The following is a 22158-nucleotide window of genomic DNA, read 5'->3' on the forward strand; positions in this document are numbered from 1 at the left end:
CTCAGCTCTGCAGCAAGCTGACCTAATAGACAACTACAGAACTCTCCACCCCAAATCAACAGAATATACATTCTTCTCAGCACCACCTCACACTTATTCCAAAATTGACTATATAGTTGGAAGTAAAACACTCCTCAGCAAATGTAAAAGAATAGAAATCACAATAAACTGTCTCTCAGACCACAGTGCAATCAAACTAGAACTCAGGACTAAGAAACTCACTCAAAAGTGCACAACTACATGGAAACTGAACAACCTGCTCCTGAATGACTACTGGGTAAATAATGAAATGAAAGCAGAAATAAATAAGTTATTTGAAACCAATGAGAACAAAGAGACAATGTACCAGAATCTCTGGGACACATTTAAAGCAGTGTGTAGAGGGAAATTTATAGCACTAAATGCCCACAAGAGAAAGCAGGAAAGATCTAAAATTGACACCCTAACATCACAATTAAAAGAACCAGAGAAGCAAGAGCAAACACATTCAAAAGGTAGCAGAAAACAACAAATAACTAAATCAGAGCAGAACTGAAGATAGAGACACAAAAAATCCCTCAAAATATCAATGAATCTAGGAGCTGTTTTTTTGAAAAGATCAACAAAATTGATAGTCCACTAGCAACACTAATAAAGAAGAAAAGAGAGAAGAATCAAATAGACACAATAAAAAATGATAAAGGGGATATCACCACCGATCCCACAGATACACAAACTACCATCAGATAATACTATAAACACCTCTATGCAAATAAACTAGAAAATCTAGAAGAAATGGCTATTTCCTGGCCACATATACCCTCCCAGGACTAAAATAGGAAGAAGTTGAATAGACCAATAACAGGCTCTGAAATTAAGGCAATAATTAATAGCCTGCCAACCAAAAGAAGTCCAGGACCAGATGGATTCATAGTCAAATCCTACCAGAGGTACAAGGAGGAGCTGGTACCATTCCCTCTGAAACTATTCCGATCAACAGAAAAAGAGGGAATCCTCCCTAACTCATTTTATGAGGCCAGCATCATCCTGATACCAAAGCCTGGCAGAGACACAACAAAAAAAGAGAATTTTAGACCAACATCCCTGATAAACACCAATGCGAAAATCCTCAATAAAATACTGGCAAACCGAATCCAGCAGCACATCAAAAAGCTTATCCACCATGATCTAGTTGGTTTTATCCTGGGATGCAAGGCTGGTTCAACATATGCAAATCAATAAATGTAATCCATTACATAAACAGAACCAAAGACAAGAACCAGATGATTATCTCAATAGATGCAGAAAAGGCCTCTGAGAAAATTCAACAGCCATTCATGCTAAAAACTCTCAATAAACTAGGCATTGATGGGACGCATCTCAAAATAATAAGAGCTATTTATGACAAACCCACAGCCAATATCATACTGAATGGGCAAAAACTGGAAGCATTCCCTTTGAAAACTGGCACAAGACAGGGATGCCCTCTCTCACCACTCCTATTCAACATAGTGTTGGAAGTTCTGGCCAGGGCAATCAGGCAAGAGAAGGAAATAAAGGGTATTCAATTAGGAAAAGAGGAAGTCAAATTGTCCCTGTTGGCAGATGACATGATTATATATATTTAGAAAACCCCATTGTCTCAGCCCAAAATCTCCTTAAGCTGATAAGAAACTTCAGCAAAGTCTCAGGATACAAAATCAATGTGCAAAAATCACAAGCATTCCTATACACCAATAACAGACAAACAGAGAGCCAAATCATGAGTGAACTCCTATTCACAATTGCTACAAAGAGAATAAAATACCTAGGAATACAACTTACAACAGGGATGTGATACAACAGGGATGAATACAACAGGGATGTGAAGGACCTCTTCAGGGAGAACCACAAACCACTGCTCAATGAAATAAAAGAGGACAGAAACAAATAGAAGAACATTCCATGCTTATGGAGAGGAAGAATCAATATTGTGAAAATGGCCATACTGCCCAAGGTAATTTATACATTCAGTGCCATCCCCATCAAGCCACCAATGACTTTCTTCACAGAATTGGAAAAAATTACTTTAAAATTCATACGGAACCAAAAAAGAGCCCACATTGCTAACACAATCCTAAGCCAAAAGAACAAAGCTGGAGGCATCACGCTACCTGACTTCAAACTATACTACAAGGTTACAGTAACCAAAACAGCATGGTACTGGTACCAAAACAGATACATAGACCAATGGAACAGAACAGAGGCCTCAGAAATAATGCCACACATCTACAGCCATCTGATCTTTGACAAAGCTGACAAAAACAAGCAATGGGGAGAGGATTCCCTATTTTTAAAATGGTGCTAGGAAAACTGGCTAGCCATATGTAGAAAGCTGAAACTAGATCTCTTCCTTACACCTTATACAAAAATTAATTCAAGAAGGATTAAAGACTTAAATGTTAGACCTAAACCACAAAAACCCTAGAAGAAAACCTAGGCAATATCATTCAGGACATAGGCATGGGCAAGGACTTCATGAGTAAAACACCAACAGCAATGGCAACCAAAGCCAAAATTGACAAATGGGATCTAATTAAACTAAAGAGCTTCTCTACAGCAAAAGAAATTACCATCAGAGTGAACAGGCAACCTACAGAATGGGAGAAAATTTTTGCAATCTACCCATCTGACAAAGGGCTAATATCCAGAATCTACAAAGAACTTAAATTTTTAAGAAAAAATCAAACAACCCCATCAAAACATGGGCAAAGGATGTGAACAGACACTTCTCAAAAGAAGACATTTATGCAGTCAACAGACACATGAAAAAAATGCTCATCATCACTGGTCATCAGAGAAATGCAAATCAAAACACAAAGAGATACTATCTCACACCAGTTAGAATGGTGATCATTAAAATGTCAGGAAACAACAGGTGCTGGAGAGGATGTGGAGAAATAGGAATACTTTTTTTTTTTTTTTTTTTTGAGATGGAGTCTCGCTCTGTCACCCAGGCTGGAGTGCAGTGGCCGGATCTCAGCTCACTGCAAGCTCCGCCTCCCGGGTTCCCGCCATTCTCCTGCCTCAGCCTCCCGAGTAGCTGGGACCACAGGCGCCCGCCACCTCGCCCGGCTAGTTTTTTGTATTTTTTAGTAGAGACGGGGTTTCACGGTGTTCGCCAGGATGGTCTCGATCTCCTGACCTCGTGATCTGCCCGTCTCGGCCTCCCAAAGTGCTGGGATTACAGGCGTGAGCCACTGTGCCCGGTCAGGAATACTTTTACACTGTTGGCAGGAGTGTAAACTAGTTGAACCATTGTGGAAGACAATGTGGCGATTCTTCAAGGATCTAGAACCTAGAAATTCCATTTGACCCAGCAATCCCATTACTGGGTATATACCCAAAGGATTGTAAGTCATGCTACTATAAAGACACATGCACACGTATGTTTATTGCAGCACTCTTCACAATAGCAAAGACTTGGAACCAACCCAAATGTCCATCAATGATATGACTGGATTAAGAAAATGTGGCACATATACACCATGGAATACTATGCAGCCATAAAGAAGGATGAGTTCATGTCCTTTGTAGGGACATGGATGAAGCTAGAAACCATCATTCTGAGCAAACCATTGCAAGGACAGAAAATCAAACACTGCATGTTCTCACTCACAGGTGGGAATTGAACAATGAGAACACTGGACACAGGAGGGGAACATCACACACCAGGGCCTGTTGTGGGGTGGGGGGATGGGCGAGGGATAGCATTAGTAGAGATACCTAATGTAAATGACTAATCGGTGCAGAACACCAACATGGCACATGTATACATATGTAACAAACCTGCATGTTTTGCACATGTACCCTAGAACTTGAAGCATAATAATAATAAAAAAAGTTTTCATGTTAGTTTTCACTTTTTTCTTGTATTTCCTTGAGTAACTTAATAATAAACACTTTGAATCATTCATCTGGTATTTCAAAGATTTCATTGGTTTGGATCCACCGCTGGAGACTCAATGTGAGCTTTTCAAAGTTTTATAAAACCTTGTTTTTTCATATGGCCAGAATTATTTCTCTGGTTCCTTCTTATTTGGGTAGACTATTTCTTCTAATTACTTTTGCATTTATTTTTTGATTCTGCTGGGATGTTTTTAAATTCTTTTTTCCCATGGAGGATATGACTTTAATATGTATAACCTATTGTCACCTAGCTTTGGCTACTGGTACTTTCAGTGGTGAAGAGTCTGTATGAGTTCCTTGGTTATAGAGAATCCGTGTGATGGCTTTCTCAGATGCTGGCTGTAGTAGTGACACGCTGGGTGTGTGAGCAGGTTCACTGTCGCCTGTGGAGAGCTTCCCATCTGGTTCATAGTGTTAGCTGCTGCCCACTGCTTCTTTCAAAGTGTGCTTTCTTTTAGCTTTTTTTATTAAGTTCCTGTGTTGCTTCTTGGAATACAGTTCACAGCATAATTATCTACAAACTGTTATATCTTTCCAAGTGGGAGAGGCATGCTAATAATGCCTCTAATCTTCCATGTTGGGAAAAACCCTCAAAACCTCAACTCTTGAACAACCAGGTCTTTTGTGAACTAACTGAGTGAAACCTTCCTCATCAGCAAGGGGCTGGCACTAAACCAATCATGAGGGATCTACCTGTATGACGCAAACAGCTCCCATCAGGCCCCAGCTCCCACAGTGGAGGTGCATTTCAGCATGCAATTTGGAGGGGACAAATATCCAAACCATATCATTCTGCCCTTGCTCCTCCAAATCTCACATTCTTCTCACATTGTAAAATACAATCATCCCTTCCCAAGAGTCCCCCAAAGTCTTAACTCATTCCAGTATGAAGTCCAAAGTCCTAAGTCTCATCTGAGATTCATCTCCTTCCACCTTGTGTTTATAAAATACAAGCAAGTTAGTTACTTCCAAGATCCGATGGTAGTAGAAGCACTGGGTAAATGTTGCCATTCCAAAAGGGAGAAATCAGCCAAAAGAAGGGGCACTAGACCCCATTCAAGTTTGAAACCCAGCAGGACAGTCATTAAGTATTAAGGCTCCAAAATATTCTCCTTTGACTCCATGCCCAACATCCAGGGCACTGACATAAAAGATGGCACCTCAAGGTGACCAGCACCACTCATGTGGCTTTACAGGGTGCAGACCCTGTGGTTTCTCTCATGGGTTGGAGTTGAGTGCCTGTGGCTTCTCCAGGTTCAAAATGCAAGTTTCTTGTAGCTTGACCATTCTGGGGTCTGGAGGGCTGTGGTTTCCTTCCCATAGCTCCACTAGACAATGCCCCAATGGGGACTTTGGGCTTTCAATCCCACATTTCCTCTCAGCCCTGTTTGAGTTGAGTACTTAGTGGAGCCTGTGCCCCTGCAGCACGCTTCCGACTGGGCATCCAGGCATTTCCACACATCTTCTGAAACCTCAGTGCAAGCTGCCAAGCTTCCTCTTGCATTCTGCGGGCCTGGAAACTTAGCACCCTGTGGAAGCTACCAAGGCTGATGGCTTGCACCCTCCACAGCCATGGCCTGAGTAGTATCTGGGGCCCTTTGAGGCACAGCTGGAGCTAGAGCCGCTGTGATGTGGGAAGCAGTGTCCCTGAAACCATGGTTTCCTCTTAGGCCTCTGTGCCTATGATGGGATGGGCTTTCTCAAAGATCTCTGAAACGTCTTCCGGGCCTTTCCCCCATTGTCTCGGATATTAGCACTTGGTTCCCCTTTAGCCATGCTAAGCTCTCTAGTAAGTGATTGCTTGGTAGCCTGACTGAATTCTTTCTCTACCACAGTGCCAGTCAGCAAATTTTCCAAACTTTTACACTCTGCTTCCCTTTTAAATATAAATTCAAATTTTAAGGTTATTTTTTTTTTTTTTTTTACTCCTATACCTGATTGTAGGTTATTAGAAGCAGCCAGACTGCTTCTTGAATACTTCGCTGCTTAGATTTCTTCTGCAGTATACACCAAGTCATCACTCTTAAATTCAAACTTCCACAGGTTCCTAGGTTGTGGACAAATGCAGCCAAGCTCTTTGCTAGGGCATTACACAGGTGATGCTTATTCCAGGCCCCAATAACATCCTCATTTCCATCTGAGACCTCCTCAGCCTGACCTTCACTGCCCACATTTCTATCAGCATTTTGGTCACAGCCACTTAATAAGTCCCAAACTTTCCCTTATCTTCCTGTCTTCTTCTGAGCCCTCCAAACTCTTCTAATTCTGCCTGTTACCCAGTTCCAAAGCTGCTTCCACATCTTCAGGTATCTTTATAGCAATGGCTCACTCCTCAGTACCAATTTTCTGTGTTACTCGATTCTTACACTGCTATAAAGAAATAACTGAGGATGGGTAATTTATAAAGAAAAGAGGTATAATTGGCTCACAATTCTGCAGGTTGTACAAACATGGCTTCAGCATATGCTTCTGGAGAGGGCGTCAGGAAGCTTCCTGTCATTCCAGAAGGCAAAGAAGGAGCAGGTGCATCACATGGTAAGAGCAGGAGCAAGAGAGAAGAGGGGGGTCCCAGACTCTTTTAAACAACCAGATGTCATGTGAACTGACTGAGTGATAACCCACTCATCACCAAGGGTATGGTGCTAAAGCCATTCGAGAGGGATACACCCCCATGATACAGTACCATCCATTAGGCCCCACCTTCCACAATGGGAATCACATTTCACCATGACATCTGGAGGGGACACGCATCTAAATCGTGTCAGAATTTCATTTGGATTTTTGGTTTTGACTGTATTGAATGCAAATTGTTTTCAATGGTTTTGTAGAAAACACTCATTCACTTAATTAAATGAGATTAATATGGCTAGTTCACATAAATTACATTTTAATACCAAATTGGCAAAAGTTAACTTCTTCCAGGAAGCATGAGACTGGAAGGGTTGCAACTGTGGGAAGCCATGTACTGAAGAAAATGTTGGGCTTGGTGAGCTTGGTGCTGTCTCGTAGTTCAAGGTTCTCAATATAACAGAGAGTTTCCAACTAAAGATTTACTAGAAATTACTAATTTAATCACTTTCTCAGGCATGAGACACCAAGGTTAAAACTTGAGATTGAGACGAACAGTTCAAACCAAAGAGATTTTGGTGTGTGACTTATTTTATTTTTATTTTTAGAGATGGTCTCACTTTCTCACCCAAGCTGTAGTGTAATGGCCTGATCATACCTCACTGAAGCCTTGAACTCCTAGCCTTAAGCAATCTTCCTGCTGCAGCCTCCCAAAGGGCTGGGATTACAGGTGTGAGGCACTGCACCCAGCCTTTTTTTAAAAAACAAAAAACAAACAAACAAACAAAAAAACTTTATAACCCCTGGTTAATTCTTGGTGACAAAAATGAAATTGAAACAATATTTGCAGCAACTAGAACAGTTACTGGAATGCCATAATTTCAAGAAATCTGATTAGCGAGGAGGGCCAGTGGGAACAGCTGGCTGAGAGAAGTAAGCCCTCAGTCTTTCCTGTTTTCCCTTCGCTACTAACTAGCTGTATGCTCTTGAGCAAATTTGCTTTTTAGTGCTTCAGTTTTTTCATCTATGAAATGAGAGGCAGATTTATATTATATCTAAATTCCCTTGTATAATATACGAAAATCCACACCTAACAAGATAAACAGAGGAATGTGTATTTGTGCCAATTAATTTTTTTTTTTTTTTGAGACAGTCTCGCTCTGTCGCCCAGGCTAGAATGCAGCGATCTCGGCTCACTGCAGGCTCTGCCTCCCAGGGTCACGCCATTCTCCTGCCTCAGCCTCCCGAATAGCTGGGACTACAGACACCGCCACCATGCCTGGCTAATTTTTTGTATTTTTTAGTAGAGACGGGGATTCACCGTGTTAGCCAGGATGGTCTCGATCTCCTGACCTCGTGATCCGCCTGTCTCGGCCTCCCAAAGTGCTGGGATTACAGGCGTGAGCCACCAGGCCTGGCCTGCATTCCTTCTTACCAGCTGGTTTGCTCTTCCCATATTGCTTTCATCTATATTTCTTCTTGCTGATCTTCTCCGCTTATAGGATTCCATGTGACCTCGCTCCCATGTGACCTTACTCTCCCGTCTGAGTTGACTGGATGGGTGTATCTAGCTGACTGACCCAATGGACTGTGGCGGGACAGATGAACTGGGCTAATTAGAGTACTTCGTGGATTTAGAATTTGCGTAGTCAAAGACTGAACTGTGTGATGTTGATAACTACAGCCGAGCAGATAAGAATCAGGGAGGCCCTGTAGGTTGTGTACAGTGAGAAGTGATACAGCCAAGTGAAAATGGTGGCCAAGATCAACTGGAAAGGAGGAGAATGGAACACATGGGGAGAAGGAGAGAGAAGAGAAGAAAGAACAGGGAGGAACTGAATCTATTCTTGGCTCTGAGCCACGGGTCTCTGTGCTCTTGCAGGCCAGCTACTTGGGTTCCTTTCCTTTGGTCGCTGCAACCGTCTTTGGTAACCTACAATAAACATTTGTTTCTTGTACTAGCTTTAATTGTCCTCTATTTCTTGAAACAAAAATAGCTCTAATCAAAGCACTCCAGGCTGTCCCCTCATCCCCCACCCCACTCTGGTGCTATTCTGTGGTCCACACAGCACGATATTTAGAAAATTCATACTTTGTTCATAAATAGCTTTGATTTCTTTAGAAGAAAAAACAGTGCATCCATTTAGCACTATTCACGGACCACATGCATGCAAAACACCACGATGAAGCTGGACTCACCGACTTTCAACCTGCCTGTGACCTCCCCTTCTGAGTTGCGTGCATTTACAGTCACATTCTGGGTTGATTGTAGAAGCAGAGATGAGTCCTAGAAAGGGATTTATAAAATGTGTAAAATATGTGCTGTTTAAAATGATTACATCTTTATAATTCTATGTCAATTTAGGATTTATGTAAAATTATTTACCCATTGTTACAGATCCTGGAAATTCTATAAATTTGTGGCTAAGACAATTAAAAAGTCCTGAATCATATATATATATTTTTAACATTTTGAGTACTTATTGAAAGATAAAAGAATAACAATCATAAAATGAGCCCCAAATGCAAGATAGGGACAGAAAAAATATGATTATTTAGAAAAATATGCAATTTAACAGAGCTATATGGTCACAACTATGTCAAGGAAAGACACCAACAACAGTGGTGTTCTAGCTAATAGAAATGACATATACTTTTTCCTGCTACACTCTATTTCCATATTTTTGTAATACATTTGTATTTTTATAGTGTGTAAAGTAAACTTTATCAAAATAAAAAATCTGTGTATACAGCAGAGTTATAATTACAGACACATTTGTGGTATTGACTGCTTTGTTCTTGCTCTCCAAGTTAAAAATAAACTAAGCATTTAGCTTAAGATATTAGAAAATACACAATAAAACAGACATCAGAGAATAGAAAGAAAAATAAATTTCAAAGCATAGTTTTATGTATCAGTAAACAATAGTTTTGAAAAAACACACGCAGTCTGAGTTGGTTATTTAAAACAAACAGAATTAAACAAAAAATAGAGAAAACAATGTATTTAGATCATAAATTCAGAGGAAGTAAAATGTATAGCTATGCTAACTATGAAGGGACTAGTATTAATTAGCAAAACTGACTTAAGTACAATGCTGGAATTGGCCAATAGCTACGGAAATAGAGAAAACTGCCAAAGAGCTACTCCAAATGTTAGCGATTGTCTCTTGGTGGGTAGCACCATGGGCTATTTTACTCCCTCTTTGTGTGTGTGTGTGTTTTAAATTTTTACTTCTTACTTTTTTCCCCACTACAAGCTACTTTAATTCTTTGAACAACTTTTCCACGCAGGTAAAAAGTTGTTCTATTTTTTACCATATTTTCCTATTAAGATATATTTTCAATAGATTTTTTTCCTACAATAAAATTTACTAAAAACGTTTGGTTCACTAATTTTTGTCTATATGAATGCTGTCCATAGTGGCTTTTGAAAATCTGAGTTTTCTTTGATGACCACATTTCTACCAAGATCAATTTTCCTGAGTCAAATTTTGTATATCCAGTATAGCGTAGTATAGTACAGTATAGGATAACCTTTTACGTTTAATATATTTGTTTCTAGGCAAGCTTTGGCATTCCTTGTGGAAGAGGCACATGCACCAGCACTGCACATTTCCTGGCTATGTGTCTTGGATGTGACCTCACAACTGTCTAGTGATTATGAGGGGCAGGCGGGTGGCTGGCAGATACTCTGGCCTGAACATGGTTTAGGCTGAACCAAAGCTGCAGCTACCCCCTCCAGCTTCCTGTTATATGAGACTAAAAGCTCCTATTAGTTTATTCCATGGCTAGCTGGGTATTCTGTGTTCATGGGGTAAAGATCTTTTAATTGATGCAGTGACAGAGCAGAAGTGGCTCTGTGTCTATATTACCAACACAACTGTATTCATAACTGCTACAATAACGCAATCTCTAACATTGAATTGTACTTGTTCTTTCATCTACATTCTTAAGAAGTCGCTTAAAACAATCAACACGTACATTTTTAATAAAACTGATGTTTACTGTGAGGTCCAGAGACTTTATTTCTATTTTCTAGGTAAGAAAACTGAAGTCTATAGATTGTGAATGCAATTTTCAGGTTTTTCTTTTTGTTTTTTGACTTTTTAAAACAATTTTTATTGTATTAAAAATATATATGCTATGCATATAAGTTATACACAGCATAAAATTTACCATTTTAACCATTTTTAAGTGCATCGTAGATTGACATTAGGTACATTCACAGTATTGTACAACCACCACTACTATCATTTCTAAAATTTTACATAAGGGATTTTCAGTTTTTATCATTAGCTAATGATGCCTTTTAGAAAAATTTATGCCTTTTAGAAAATCACAGCAAGGTATAAGGAGAACACTTTATTTTTCTATTCATATCAGTTGAATTCTGAATGTACCTGTTTGAATACAGATGTTGTGTCAACACTACACCTTAGGGAGTAGTGAAGGAGTCATAGAACATAGCACTTTTTATTACCTTTCTCAACAGTACGTGCCACATAGAAGGAGCTACGAAAGAGGTGTATAAAAAGACCGTTAACAGTATAAGGGGTTACTGGTATGGCCCAAAGATAAATCAAAACTGCTATAGGAGTTATCAATACCCTCTGAGGTTGATGTTTTAAGATACTTTTTAAAAATGTAGATTACAGGGCAAGTATAATTCACCACTTCATTTATATACATAATTAACTACTTCAAACTTGAACCTAATATGGGAATGGCAGAAACTAATTTAATCATTAAAGCAGCAATCCTATGTTAAGAATTCTATCAAATAGTATGTGGGAAAATTACATTTATGGGCATAAAGTTATTCTTAATATTCCCTTCCCATTCTTTGAATGTCTGTGGGATTCATAGTGGTGCCCCTTCTAGCACAGCTGAGATTGATCATTTGTGCCCTCTCTTTTTAAAATATTCACTCTGGTTCAAGGTTTATCAATTTTTATTGATCTTCTAAAAGAATCCGTGTTGGGTTTCATTAATTTCCTCTATTGTTTTATGTTTTCTGTTTTGTTGATTTCTTCTCTCATCTTTCTTTTCTTCTCTGACTTTTGGTTTATCATGGAGAGATGCTGAATTTTATCAAATGCTTTTTCTGCATCTATCGAGATGACCAAATGGTTTTTGTTCTTCATTCTACTGATGTGATGTATGGTGTTTATTGTTTTGCATATTCTCCTACCAGTTATTGAGAGAGGGGTGCTGAAATCCCTGAGTCTAAATGTGAATATTTCTGTTTTTTTCTTACATTCTATCAGTTTTTGCTTCATGTACATTGATGCTCATGATAGTGGATTCATGTGTTTAGCAACATAAATATTGAAGAATTTACTCCTACGTCATCTTAAATGACCCTCTGTATCTCTAAAATAGTTATCTCTTCGTTCTGAAATCTACTTTGCTGTTTTAATATAGTCACTCCAATTTTCTTTTCATTAGTGTTAGTATAGTATAGCATAGTATAGTACAGTATAGTATAACCTTTTGCTTTTAATATGTTTGTGTTTTTATAATTAAGGTAGGTTTCTTGTAGATGGCATTCTTGGGATAAATGTGTTGTATTTGGTTTGCTAACATTTTGTTGAGGATTTTTACATTTATGTTCATCAGAAATATTGGTCTGTAGTTTTCTTTTTTGTTGTGTTCTTGTTTGGTTTTGGTATCATGGCTATGCTGGCCTCGTGTAATGAGTCACAAAGAATCTCCTCTGCTTCAAGTTTTTGAAAAAGTTTGAGAAGGACTGGTATTAATTCTTCTTTAAAGGTTTGGTAGAATTCAGCAGTGAAGCCCTCTGGTCCTGGACTTTCCTTTGTTGGGAGACTTTTTATTACTAATTCAATATTGTTACCCAATATTGGTCTGTTTAGATTTCATGTTTCTTCTTGTTTCAATATTGGAAGGTTGTATGTATCCAGATATTTATCCATTTTCCCTAGGCTTTCAAATTTATTGACATATACTTGTTCATGGTAGCCTCTAATGACGTTTTTTATTTCTGTGGTATCCATTGTGATGTCTCCTTTTTCATTTATGATTCTATTTGTTTGGATCTTCTGTCTTTGATTTTTGGTCTAATGTATTCTTTTTCTAGTTTCTTAAGGATGGAACTGAGGTTATTGGTTTTCTTCTTTTCTTTTCTGAGATGGAGTCTTGCTCTGTCGCCCAGACTTGAGTGCAGTGGTGTGATCTTGGCTCACTGCAAGCTCTGACTCCTGGGTTCATGCCATTCTCCTGCCTCAGCCTCCCGAGTAGCTGGGACTACAGGCACCCGCCACCATGCCTGGTTAATTTTTTGTATTTTTAGTAGAGAGAGGGTTTCACCGTGTTAGCCAGGACGGTCTCTATCTCCTGACCTCGTGATCTGCCCACCTCAGCCTCCCAAAGTGCTGGGATTACAGGCGTGAGTCACTGTACCCGGCCAATTTTCTGTTTTTTAATATATGTACTTAATGCCATAAATTTCCCTATAAGCACTGCTTCAGCTATATCCTCCCAAATTTGATGTTATTGTTTTCTTAATTGTCATTCAGTTCAAAATACTGTTTAATTTCCCTTTGGATTTCTTCTTTGACCCATGGTTTATTTGCAAATTTTTACATAATTTCCACTTATTCAAAAAGTTTTCAGACATATTTGTGTTATGGTTATCTTATTAAATCCACTGTGGTCAGATAACATGTTGGAAGACTTGAATGCTTTTAGATTTATTGAAAATGTTTTGGCCGGGCGTGGTGGCTCAAGTCTGTAATCCCAGCACTTTGGGAGGCCGAGGTGGGTGGATCACAAGGTCAGGAGATCGAGACCATCCTGGCTAACACGGTGAAACCCCGTCTCTACTAAAAAATACAAAAAAACAAACAAACAAACAAAAAAAACTAGCCGGGCGAGGTGGCGGGCACCTGTAGTCCCAGCTACTCGGGAGGCTGAGGCAGGAGAATGGCGTGAACCCGGAAGGCGGAGCTTGCAGTGAGCTGAGATCTGGCCACTGCACTCCAGCTTGGGCGACAGAGTGAGACTCCGTCTCAAAAAAAAAAAAAGAAAAAAAGAAAATGTTTTATGGTTCAAAATGTGATCGATTTTGATAAATGTTTTCCCTGTGCACTTGAAAAGAACTCTTTGTCTGCTATTATTGAGCAGCATGCTCTGAAAATTTAATTATTATCAAGTTGGTTGATAGCATTGCTGAAGTCTATATGCTTACTGTTTCTATATCCATTTCTCCTATCAGTTATTGAGAGAGGAGTGCTGAACTCCCTGAGTCTAAATGTGAATATTTCTGTCTTTTTTCTTACATTCTATCAATTTTTGCTTCATGTATATTGATGCACTAATAGTGGATTCATGTGTTCAGTAACAAATATTGAAGAATTCACTCCTATGTCGTCTTAAATGACCCTCTGTATCTCTAAAATATTTATCTCTTTGTTCTGAAATCTACTTTGTCTGTTTTAATATAGTCACTCCAATTTTCTTTTCATTAGTGTTAGTATAGTATAGCATAGTATAGTACAGTATAGTATAACCTTTTACTTTTAATATATTTGTGTTTTTATAATTAAGGTAGGTTTTTTGTAGGTGGCATATAGTTGGATCTTGCTTCTGCGTTCAATTTCACAGTCTGTCTTTCAGTTGGGATGTTTTGACCATTTATATTTAATGTGATTATTTTAATGTGATTATTTATATGAGTTGGTTCAAATATACCAAATTGCTATTTGTTTTCATATTCAACTAATTTTCTCTTTGTTTCCTTTACCTCCTTTTCAATTAACTGAGTATTTATCATTTCATCTTTATCTCCTTAATGTATTAGCTATACTTTTTATGAGTTTACTTTAGATATACTAAGCATCTTTAACTTATTATGGTCCATCCTCAATAATTTTTTGCCACTTCATGTGTGATGTGAGAACATTATAGCAATACTTCTATCTTTTCCTGTTATGGAATTTGCTTCATTATACTCATACACTTTATTTCTATCCTGTTACAACATCCCAAATACATTGTTATTCTTTTGGCTTTGAGCAAAGTGTCTTCTAACATTTTTTAAAATTAATTTTTGTATACCCACATATTTACGATTTCTGGTATTTAAAAATTTTTCTGGTGAACATCTGGATTTTTCTTCTAGCATCATATTCTCTTTGCCAGAAAGGCTTCCTCTAATATTTCTTGTGGTACATATCTGCTGAAGTAACTTGTTTTCAGCTTTAGTTAAGTCATGTTTAGTTTAGTTAAAATGCATGATACTTTCAAGGATTCTTGTAAGCTTTGTTAGAATGGACTAGTGCAGGATTTTTTCCTAGTGTTGATCTTGTACCACTTCTGAGCCACACCCTTCTGTATTCTACCTGATGCCCATAATTTCTGAAGTTTTCCACTCTGACTGGTGAGCATATGAACTGCTCCCCACTCGGCGTGACCTGCAGGCATGGTTCCTTCTCCTCCCTTTGCGTGGGTATTTCTCTAGCCTCAAGGTAGCTTCCTCACACACGTGCACTGGTAAATATTTACCCACGGACTTGGACTTGGTGGGGGTGGGATGGGGTGGAGTCTCTGCCGTCCTGGAGTGCCATCCATGTGCAGCAAGCCCCTCCTCTGCAGTACTCTGCCTTGCAAACTGCAGCTGCTTTGGTCTCCTTGGCCTTCCAACCCTGTCTCTTCAACTCAGGGAGACCACCTGCGTCTGCATTGGCTCCCCTCCCTCACTGCAGCCTGGAAACTCTCTTCATGCAGTGAGTTAAGGCAATTCGAGGAGTCACTCTTTTGTTTTTCTTCTTGCAGGGATAACTGTCTCCTGAGCTGTCCATTGTCCAATATTTGATAACCACTGTTTCATGTATGTTTTTCATTTTTTAGTGATTTCTGCCCTGTAATTTCTCTTCTGATTTTATAATTTCTTGTTATTTTAAGGAAAACTCCTTTAAAAATAGCTTTATCTCTTTGAGAATCTTGGGTATGTTTTTCTAGTCATTTTCAGATTGACTATTTTTATTTAGTTGGATATTGATCTTCCTTTATGTAAAGTTTTTTGGGCTTTTTTCTTTTAGATGAAGATTTCATCATATGAAATTTCAATTTTTATGTTCCACTGTGTGGATGCGTCTACCTTTCGACTCTTACCAGCCTGTCTAAAGTCTGTCCTGTTGTTTTCACTTGGTCCACAGGGCCTCCCAGTCTTTCAATGGTGACTTAGGGCTTCTGTCTTCAGTGACATTCAAGTTCTGGATGCGCATCTTTGTAGCCTCCTCCCCTCAGATATGCTGCTTTATTCAAATAGCTGTAGCTATTTTTTAATATGCTGCTTTATTCAAATAGTTGTAGCTATTTTTTAATATGCTGTTTTATTCAAATAGTTGTAGTTGTTTTCTGTCTTCAGCACCGTCTTACGCAATGGGCTTGCCTGGAGTCCCAACGAGGTGACCATTTGGTTCCTGTCCCACTGTGGGCTCTGGCTGTAAGCGAAAGCTTCTTTTCAGGGCTGGGAACTTCACAGATGATCATTTCCAGTAAAGCTTTATTACCACGTATTTGTTTCATTTAGTTTTTGATCATGGCTCTGTATTTTTTAAAAACCTGTTTAAAGGAAATAATTGTTATGTGTTTGAACTAATGGGCGTGGTGGATGGGTTTAAGCCATGAATTCAAAGTATGAATTCAATACAGGCCCTCATGTATTACTTTTGAGGGACTACTGGGTAATCAGATGTTAGAGGCCAGAGTAGCATGTTGAATTATATTTATAATGAAGAAATTATCTCAGCCCATCAGTACACATAAATGAGTTATGTGTCAAATTTTGCAGATTCATAAAGTAATTTCTTTTCTTTAATTTTATGGAAAACTGCTTCCTAGACTCACCTTTGAAAAAGAAATTTATAATTAATATATCAATCCATACAGAAGTTGGGAAGCATAGTTTTGTTCTGGGATGGCTCTTATTGGAAAGCTGTATTAGTTATGAAACACTGTACAGCTCTGTTATCACATAATATTATTCAAATTGCTACTGAATTTTATGCATTGATTGACATACTCATTAATCCCACATTCTAAGACTTTAATATGTGATTATCTGAGATATTCTCTATAATTTTGCTTTCTGTTTTTAAAAGCATACTGGAGATGAAATGGCCTGATAAAATATAACTGAGAGTTATTATTAATTCCAGAATATTAAATTTGCTATGATCTAGTCACCCGATTTCAGTCACCGGACTGTTCTACCGGTCTGATTCTTCCCAAAATATGGCAGAAGATCAGCCAACACAACTCCGGGGAGAAAAGAAGGCCAAGTTCTAACACTTGAACGCTTCATGCGTGTCTGACTTGCCTTTTTACAAAAGGGAAATCCTGTAGGACAGGATTGTTTCACGCACTGAAATGCCATCACAATTAAGTTAAGTGTATGACATAAGGTAAGGGCAAGCCTCACAGGATCAGGCTCTTACCTGCCTATTATACTGCAGGTCATCATCTGGCTCCCACTGCCAGTAAGAGAGCCCCAGAAGTAACATAACAGCACCGAAAACTACTTATGTACTTTTCACTCACTGGGATCTGTCTTTGTGATATTTATGTGTTAGTCACATGCCATGCCATTTTGCAACTGGTAATAAAGCCTGGCAAATGTCTGGTTCAGGAGTGTGTTTTGTCTCTCTAACAAGACCTCATGTTTCCTAGTAAGTCTTTTGTTTCCTTTCTAATTCTCCTATAGTAGCTGGTACAGCCTCCGCAGTTAGGAGATACTGAACTACCCTTTCATATTCAGAAATATGAAAGGAAAATGAAGGCTCTACTTTTCAAATAACCAGAAAGTTATAGCTGAGTGAAGTTTTCACTTTTTGTGGGTCAGGGAGGTAATGCCATTTATCAATAATCTGGCAAAATGTTCATGCCTACTATAATGCTCACAGCATTACTTAAGTAGAAATAGAACATACTGCAAACATTGTTTGAACGTATTTGCACTTTATTCTTGGCTGTCCTTCTTATAAGCTCCATGGAGGTAAATGAAGAAAACCTTGATTTACTTTTAAAGTGGCATAATTATTTAAAGACAATGCTGAATCTGCTTGTTTAGAATCTTACAGGATCATAATCTGTAATTAGTATAATAAATCCAGAACATAATACAATGAAACGAATTTTTTTTTTTTTTTTTTTTGAGACAGAGTTTCGCTCTTGTTGCCCAGGCTGGAATGCAATGGTGCTAGCTGGGCTCACCACAACCTCCGCTTCTCGGGTTCAAGCGATTCTCCTACCTCAGCCTCCCGAGTAGCTGGGATTACAGGTGCCCGCCACCACGCCTGGCTAATTTTGTATTTTTAGTAGAGACAGGGTTTCTCCACGTTGGTCAAACTGGCACGACCTCAGGTGATCCGCCCACCTCGGCCTCCCAAAGTGCTGGGATTACAGGCATGAGCTACCACACCTGGCCGAAACAAATTTCTTTCTAAGCTTCTTAATTTTGTATACCCTAAGATAAATATATTTAAGTTAGTTGATCTAACATAAAGAAGTTTAAATTGTTCTTGGTAAAACATTTTCATTTCTAAAACCTTTAGTTTATTATGGTCTAAACTACTGAGGCCACCAAATTCAGATCTGAAGCACATGAAAATGAAATATTTTTAGAAGGTAATATCAGAGATAAATTCTACAACCTATTGGCCAAGCTTTTTATAAAGAGCATATCATGAATATATGCACGTGTATGTGCTTTTAAAATCTTCTTTAAACTATATTGAATTTTTATGCTTAACCATGATTTATTTTTCATAAAGCACAAATTATTTGTCTTTCAACATTTCCTTACCACTCTGGAGTGTATTTCTTTGGCATACAATGGGAATAAAAATTCTGATTCCCCTTCCAAGCGCAGTCCATCTTTTGTTACACGCAAGTGGCCCATTCCTGCCTGTTAAAAAAAAAGAGACCATGCATTTTTTTTTATTGCTTGCTTTTTCATTCCTCTTACTATTGACTTAAATCACACATGTATTTCCATATATTGCCTACCACCTTTTCTGTATTTCTCCTAAATAAATAAATTTAAAACTTCACATCTTTTAATTCAATATTCAATATTATTAAATCTTGTATAAATACAAAGAGCTGTTTAGAAAACACATAAAATTTCAAGAGTCATTTTACAATAAACACTCAAGAGCCCATCACTATGTAAGAAAAAGAATCTTACTATTTTTTTAAAAAAAATTAAATTAAGTTACAATAAAATTAAATGTTTTGAGGTGTACAGGTCTATGAGTTTTAACACATATATAGATTTGTGTAATCATCAACACAATCAGAATATAGCACCGTTCCATCACCTGCCCCAAAATACCATAAATACCATCATCTGAATTCACTATGTAGTAAATGTTTATTGAGCACTTTTTAAGTGAAAAGCAAAACAGGAGGATTTAGAGGTCTGGTCAAGGTGCCTGCTCTCAAGGAGTTTACAGTCATGAAGGGTTACCAGATTGGGTGGCAGACATGATTCTGGAGGTCACCAGTGACCGCTGTGCTGTTAAAACTTGTGGGCATTTCATGCCCTTTGCATTCTCAGGGGCATTTGGCACTGGACCCTTTCCTCCTTGAAACACTGTCCTCCTTTGGTTTCCATGATGCTGTGCTTGTCTGGGTTCCTCCCACCTCCAGAACCACATTCTCCGTCTCCTAACAGGCTTGTCCTCCCTACCCAGCCCTTGACTACAGGCTCCCTCAAGTTCGGTCTTAGGCCCTTTCCTGCATTCATGCTATGAACTGGCTTTCATTTACTATTTCATTGTGGAGGCTTATCCGTTTTTTTCCAAATTTTAAAAATTGTAGTAAAATGTCATATACATTTTACCGTCTTAACCACTTTTAAGAGTACAGATCCATGCTATTAAGCATATTCATGATGTTGTGTGACCATCACCACCAAGCATCTCTAGAACTGCTTTCATCTTGCACAATTAAACACTGTACCCATTAAACAATTAACTCCCTCTTCTCCCCTCCACCCAACCCCCTGGCAACCACCATTCTACCTTCTTGTTTTCAAGTTTTAATATGTAATTGAGGCATTGTACTTGTACACATTTTGGGGGACAATCTGAAATATATGTATACGGCGATAAGGTCAAATCTAATAGCATTTCTGTCTCTATGAATTTGATTATTTTAAGTACCTCACGTAAGTGGAATCACATCGTATTATCTTTTTGTGGCTGGCTTATTTCACTTAGCATAATGTCCTCTAGGATCATTCATGTTATAGCATATTATGACATTTCTGTCTTTTCAAGGCTGAATAATATTCTACTGTGTGTACAAGCCATATTTTGTTCATCCACTCATCCATTGATGGATACTTGGGTGGCTTCCATATTTTAGCCATTGTAAATAATGCTGCTATGAACATGGGTGTGCAAACATCTCTTTGATTCCCTGTTTTCAATTCTTTCAGTATATATCCAAAAGCAGAATTGATCGATCATATGGGAATTCTACTATTAATTTTTTGAGAACTGCCATACTGTTTCCCATGGTAGCTATTCAATTTTATATTCTAACAGTGCACAATAATTCCAATTTCTCCACATCCTCCCTAACACTTGGTATTTTCTGTTTGAGAGTAGCCATCCCCATGGAAGAATCCATTTTTATCTGTAAATAGTCTGTTCTGAGCTTCATACCCATATATCTGATTGCCTACCTCTCCTCCCCTTCTGACTGTCTTAAAAGCATCTGAATTCAACCAGTTGAGCTTTGATCTTTCCTCTCTTCCCCAAATAGAAAGCATTATTTAAAAAAGGAAAGCAGGACAGTCCAAAGGATGAAACGAAGCAATAAGGGACATTTTACGTTGTGACAGGTGACTTTCTAGGATAGAGATATGTTACCCTGGCCTGAATCTTACCTGCTAGGCAATAGACTTCTACTTTCAAAGACATCATCAGTTGAAAGCTCCATTAACAAGAACCAAATTAAATGTGTGGTTATGCCATGTGGTTCAATCCATAAACTACAATTCGAACTGACATTTGGGAGTGGTGGCATTAGCAGTGAGCATGTGGAAGCCCCACACACTGCTGGGTGCAGCTACCTCCCACACTGGGTAGATGAGCACTTCTGAGCTTGTTTTTGTTTCTTTATAGAATCTCACTCTGTCTCCCAGGCTGGAGTGCAGTAGTGCAATCCTGGCTCACTGCAACCTCCACCTCCAGGGCTCAAGTGATTCTCCCACCTCAGCCTCCAGAGTAGCTGGGATTACAGGTGTGTGCCACCATGCCCGGCTAATTTTTGTATTTTGAGTAAAGATGGGATTTCGTCATGTTGGCCAGGCTGGTCTTGAACTCCTGACCTCAGGTGATCTGCCCACCTCAGCCTCCCAAAGTGCTGGGTTACAGGTGTGAGCCACCGTGCCTGGCCTTCTGAGCTTTTTTATACGTGTGATGCACTGGGAGGTTTTGTCTGAAGAAAGGGCTAGAGTCTAAAGAGGTTGACAACTACTGTTCGGGATTTTCTCATGGGATTCAGCCAAGCATTTACAGTATAGTTTATAAACTTAAACCAACATCAGAAAATTATAAAAATCGATCATGTATGCATAATCAGCCAATTTTTAAAGCAAACATTTCCATTAAAGATTTTATGGCCTAGAGTTAAACAAAGCAGAATTTCAAGATTACAAATTCTGTTCTGAAAATTTGCTGTTGAATTTTTGGGTTCAAGTATACATATGGTGGCAGTTTTCTGGACTCTACTTGTTATATCACCAAAAAAACCCTAATGTGAATCCTAGCCTCTGTGGTCGCTAATTTACATAGTCAGATTGCCAAAGCTGGCTGTTCATTGTCATTTCTTTCTCTGGCTGTTACTTTCTTTATTTGAAAAACATACAGGAGGCCGGGCGCGGTGGCTCAAGCCTGTAATCCCAGCACTTTGGGAGGCCGAGACGGGCAGATCACGAGGTCAGGAGATCGAGACCATCCTGGCTAACACGGTGAAACCCCGTCTCTACTAAAAAATACAAAAAACTAGCCGGGTGAGGTGGCGGTGCCTGTAATCCCAGCTACTCGGGAGGCTGAGGCAGGAGAATGGCGGGAACCCGGGAGGCGGAGCTTGCAGTGAGCTGAGATCCGGCCACTGCACTCCAGCCTGGGCCACAGAGCAAGACTCCGCCTCAAACAAACAAACAAACAAACAAAAAAAGAAAAAAGAAAAACATACAGGAAAATAATGAAGCTACTCAAAAAAAAAAAAAAAAAAAAATAGAACGAGGGACTCATTCCCAGCTCATCCTAAGAGGAAGCATTATCCTGATACCTAAACCTGGCAGAGACACAACAAAAAAGAAAACTTCGGTTCTATATCCTTGATGAACACAGATGCAAAAATCTTCAACAAAATACTAGCGAACCGACTCCAGCAGACCATCAAAAAGCGAATCCACCATGATCAAGTAGGTTTTATCCCTGCAATTCAAGGTTGCTTTAACATATGCACATAAAAAAATATGATTCATTATGCAAACAGAACTAAAGACAAAAAGCACATGATTATCTCAATAGATGTAGAAAAAGCTTTCAATAAAATTCAATACCCTTTTCTGTTGAAACTCTCAATAAACTAGGTACTGAAGGAACATACTTT

The 22158-nt window shown here is 38.8% G+C and overlaps 1 protein-coding gene across 5 annotated transcripts in view; it reads right to left on the minus strand.

Annotated features, from left to right (window-relative positions):
* The window catches only part of SGCG (sarcoglycan gamma), an 89577-nt gene that overhangs the window by 26796 nt on the left and 40623 nt on the right, over positions 1-22158 (minus strand). For all 5 annotated transcript variants that reach the window (XM_033237285.1, XM_033237313.1, XM_033237304.1 and 2 more), the window contains 2 exons: positions 18329-18430; positions 8695-8782 (listed from right to left, as the gene is read on the minus strand). In XM_033237285.1, the coding sequence (XP_033093176.1) occupies positions 8695-8782; positions 18329-18430 (190 nt within the window). The remainder of the gene's footprint in view (positions 1-8694; positions 8783-18328; positions 18431-22158) is intronic.

The sequence above is a fragment of the Trachypithecus francoisi genome, unplaced genomic scaffold, assembly GCF_009764315.1.
Source record: "Trachypithecus francoisi isolate TF-2019V2 unplaced genomic scaffold, Tfra_2.0 Contig01461, whole genome shotgun sequence".
NCBI classification, from domain to species: domain Eukaryota; kingdom Metazoa; phylum Chordata; class Mammalia; order Primates; family Cercopithecidae; genus Trachypithecus; species Trachypithecus francoisi.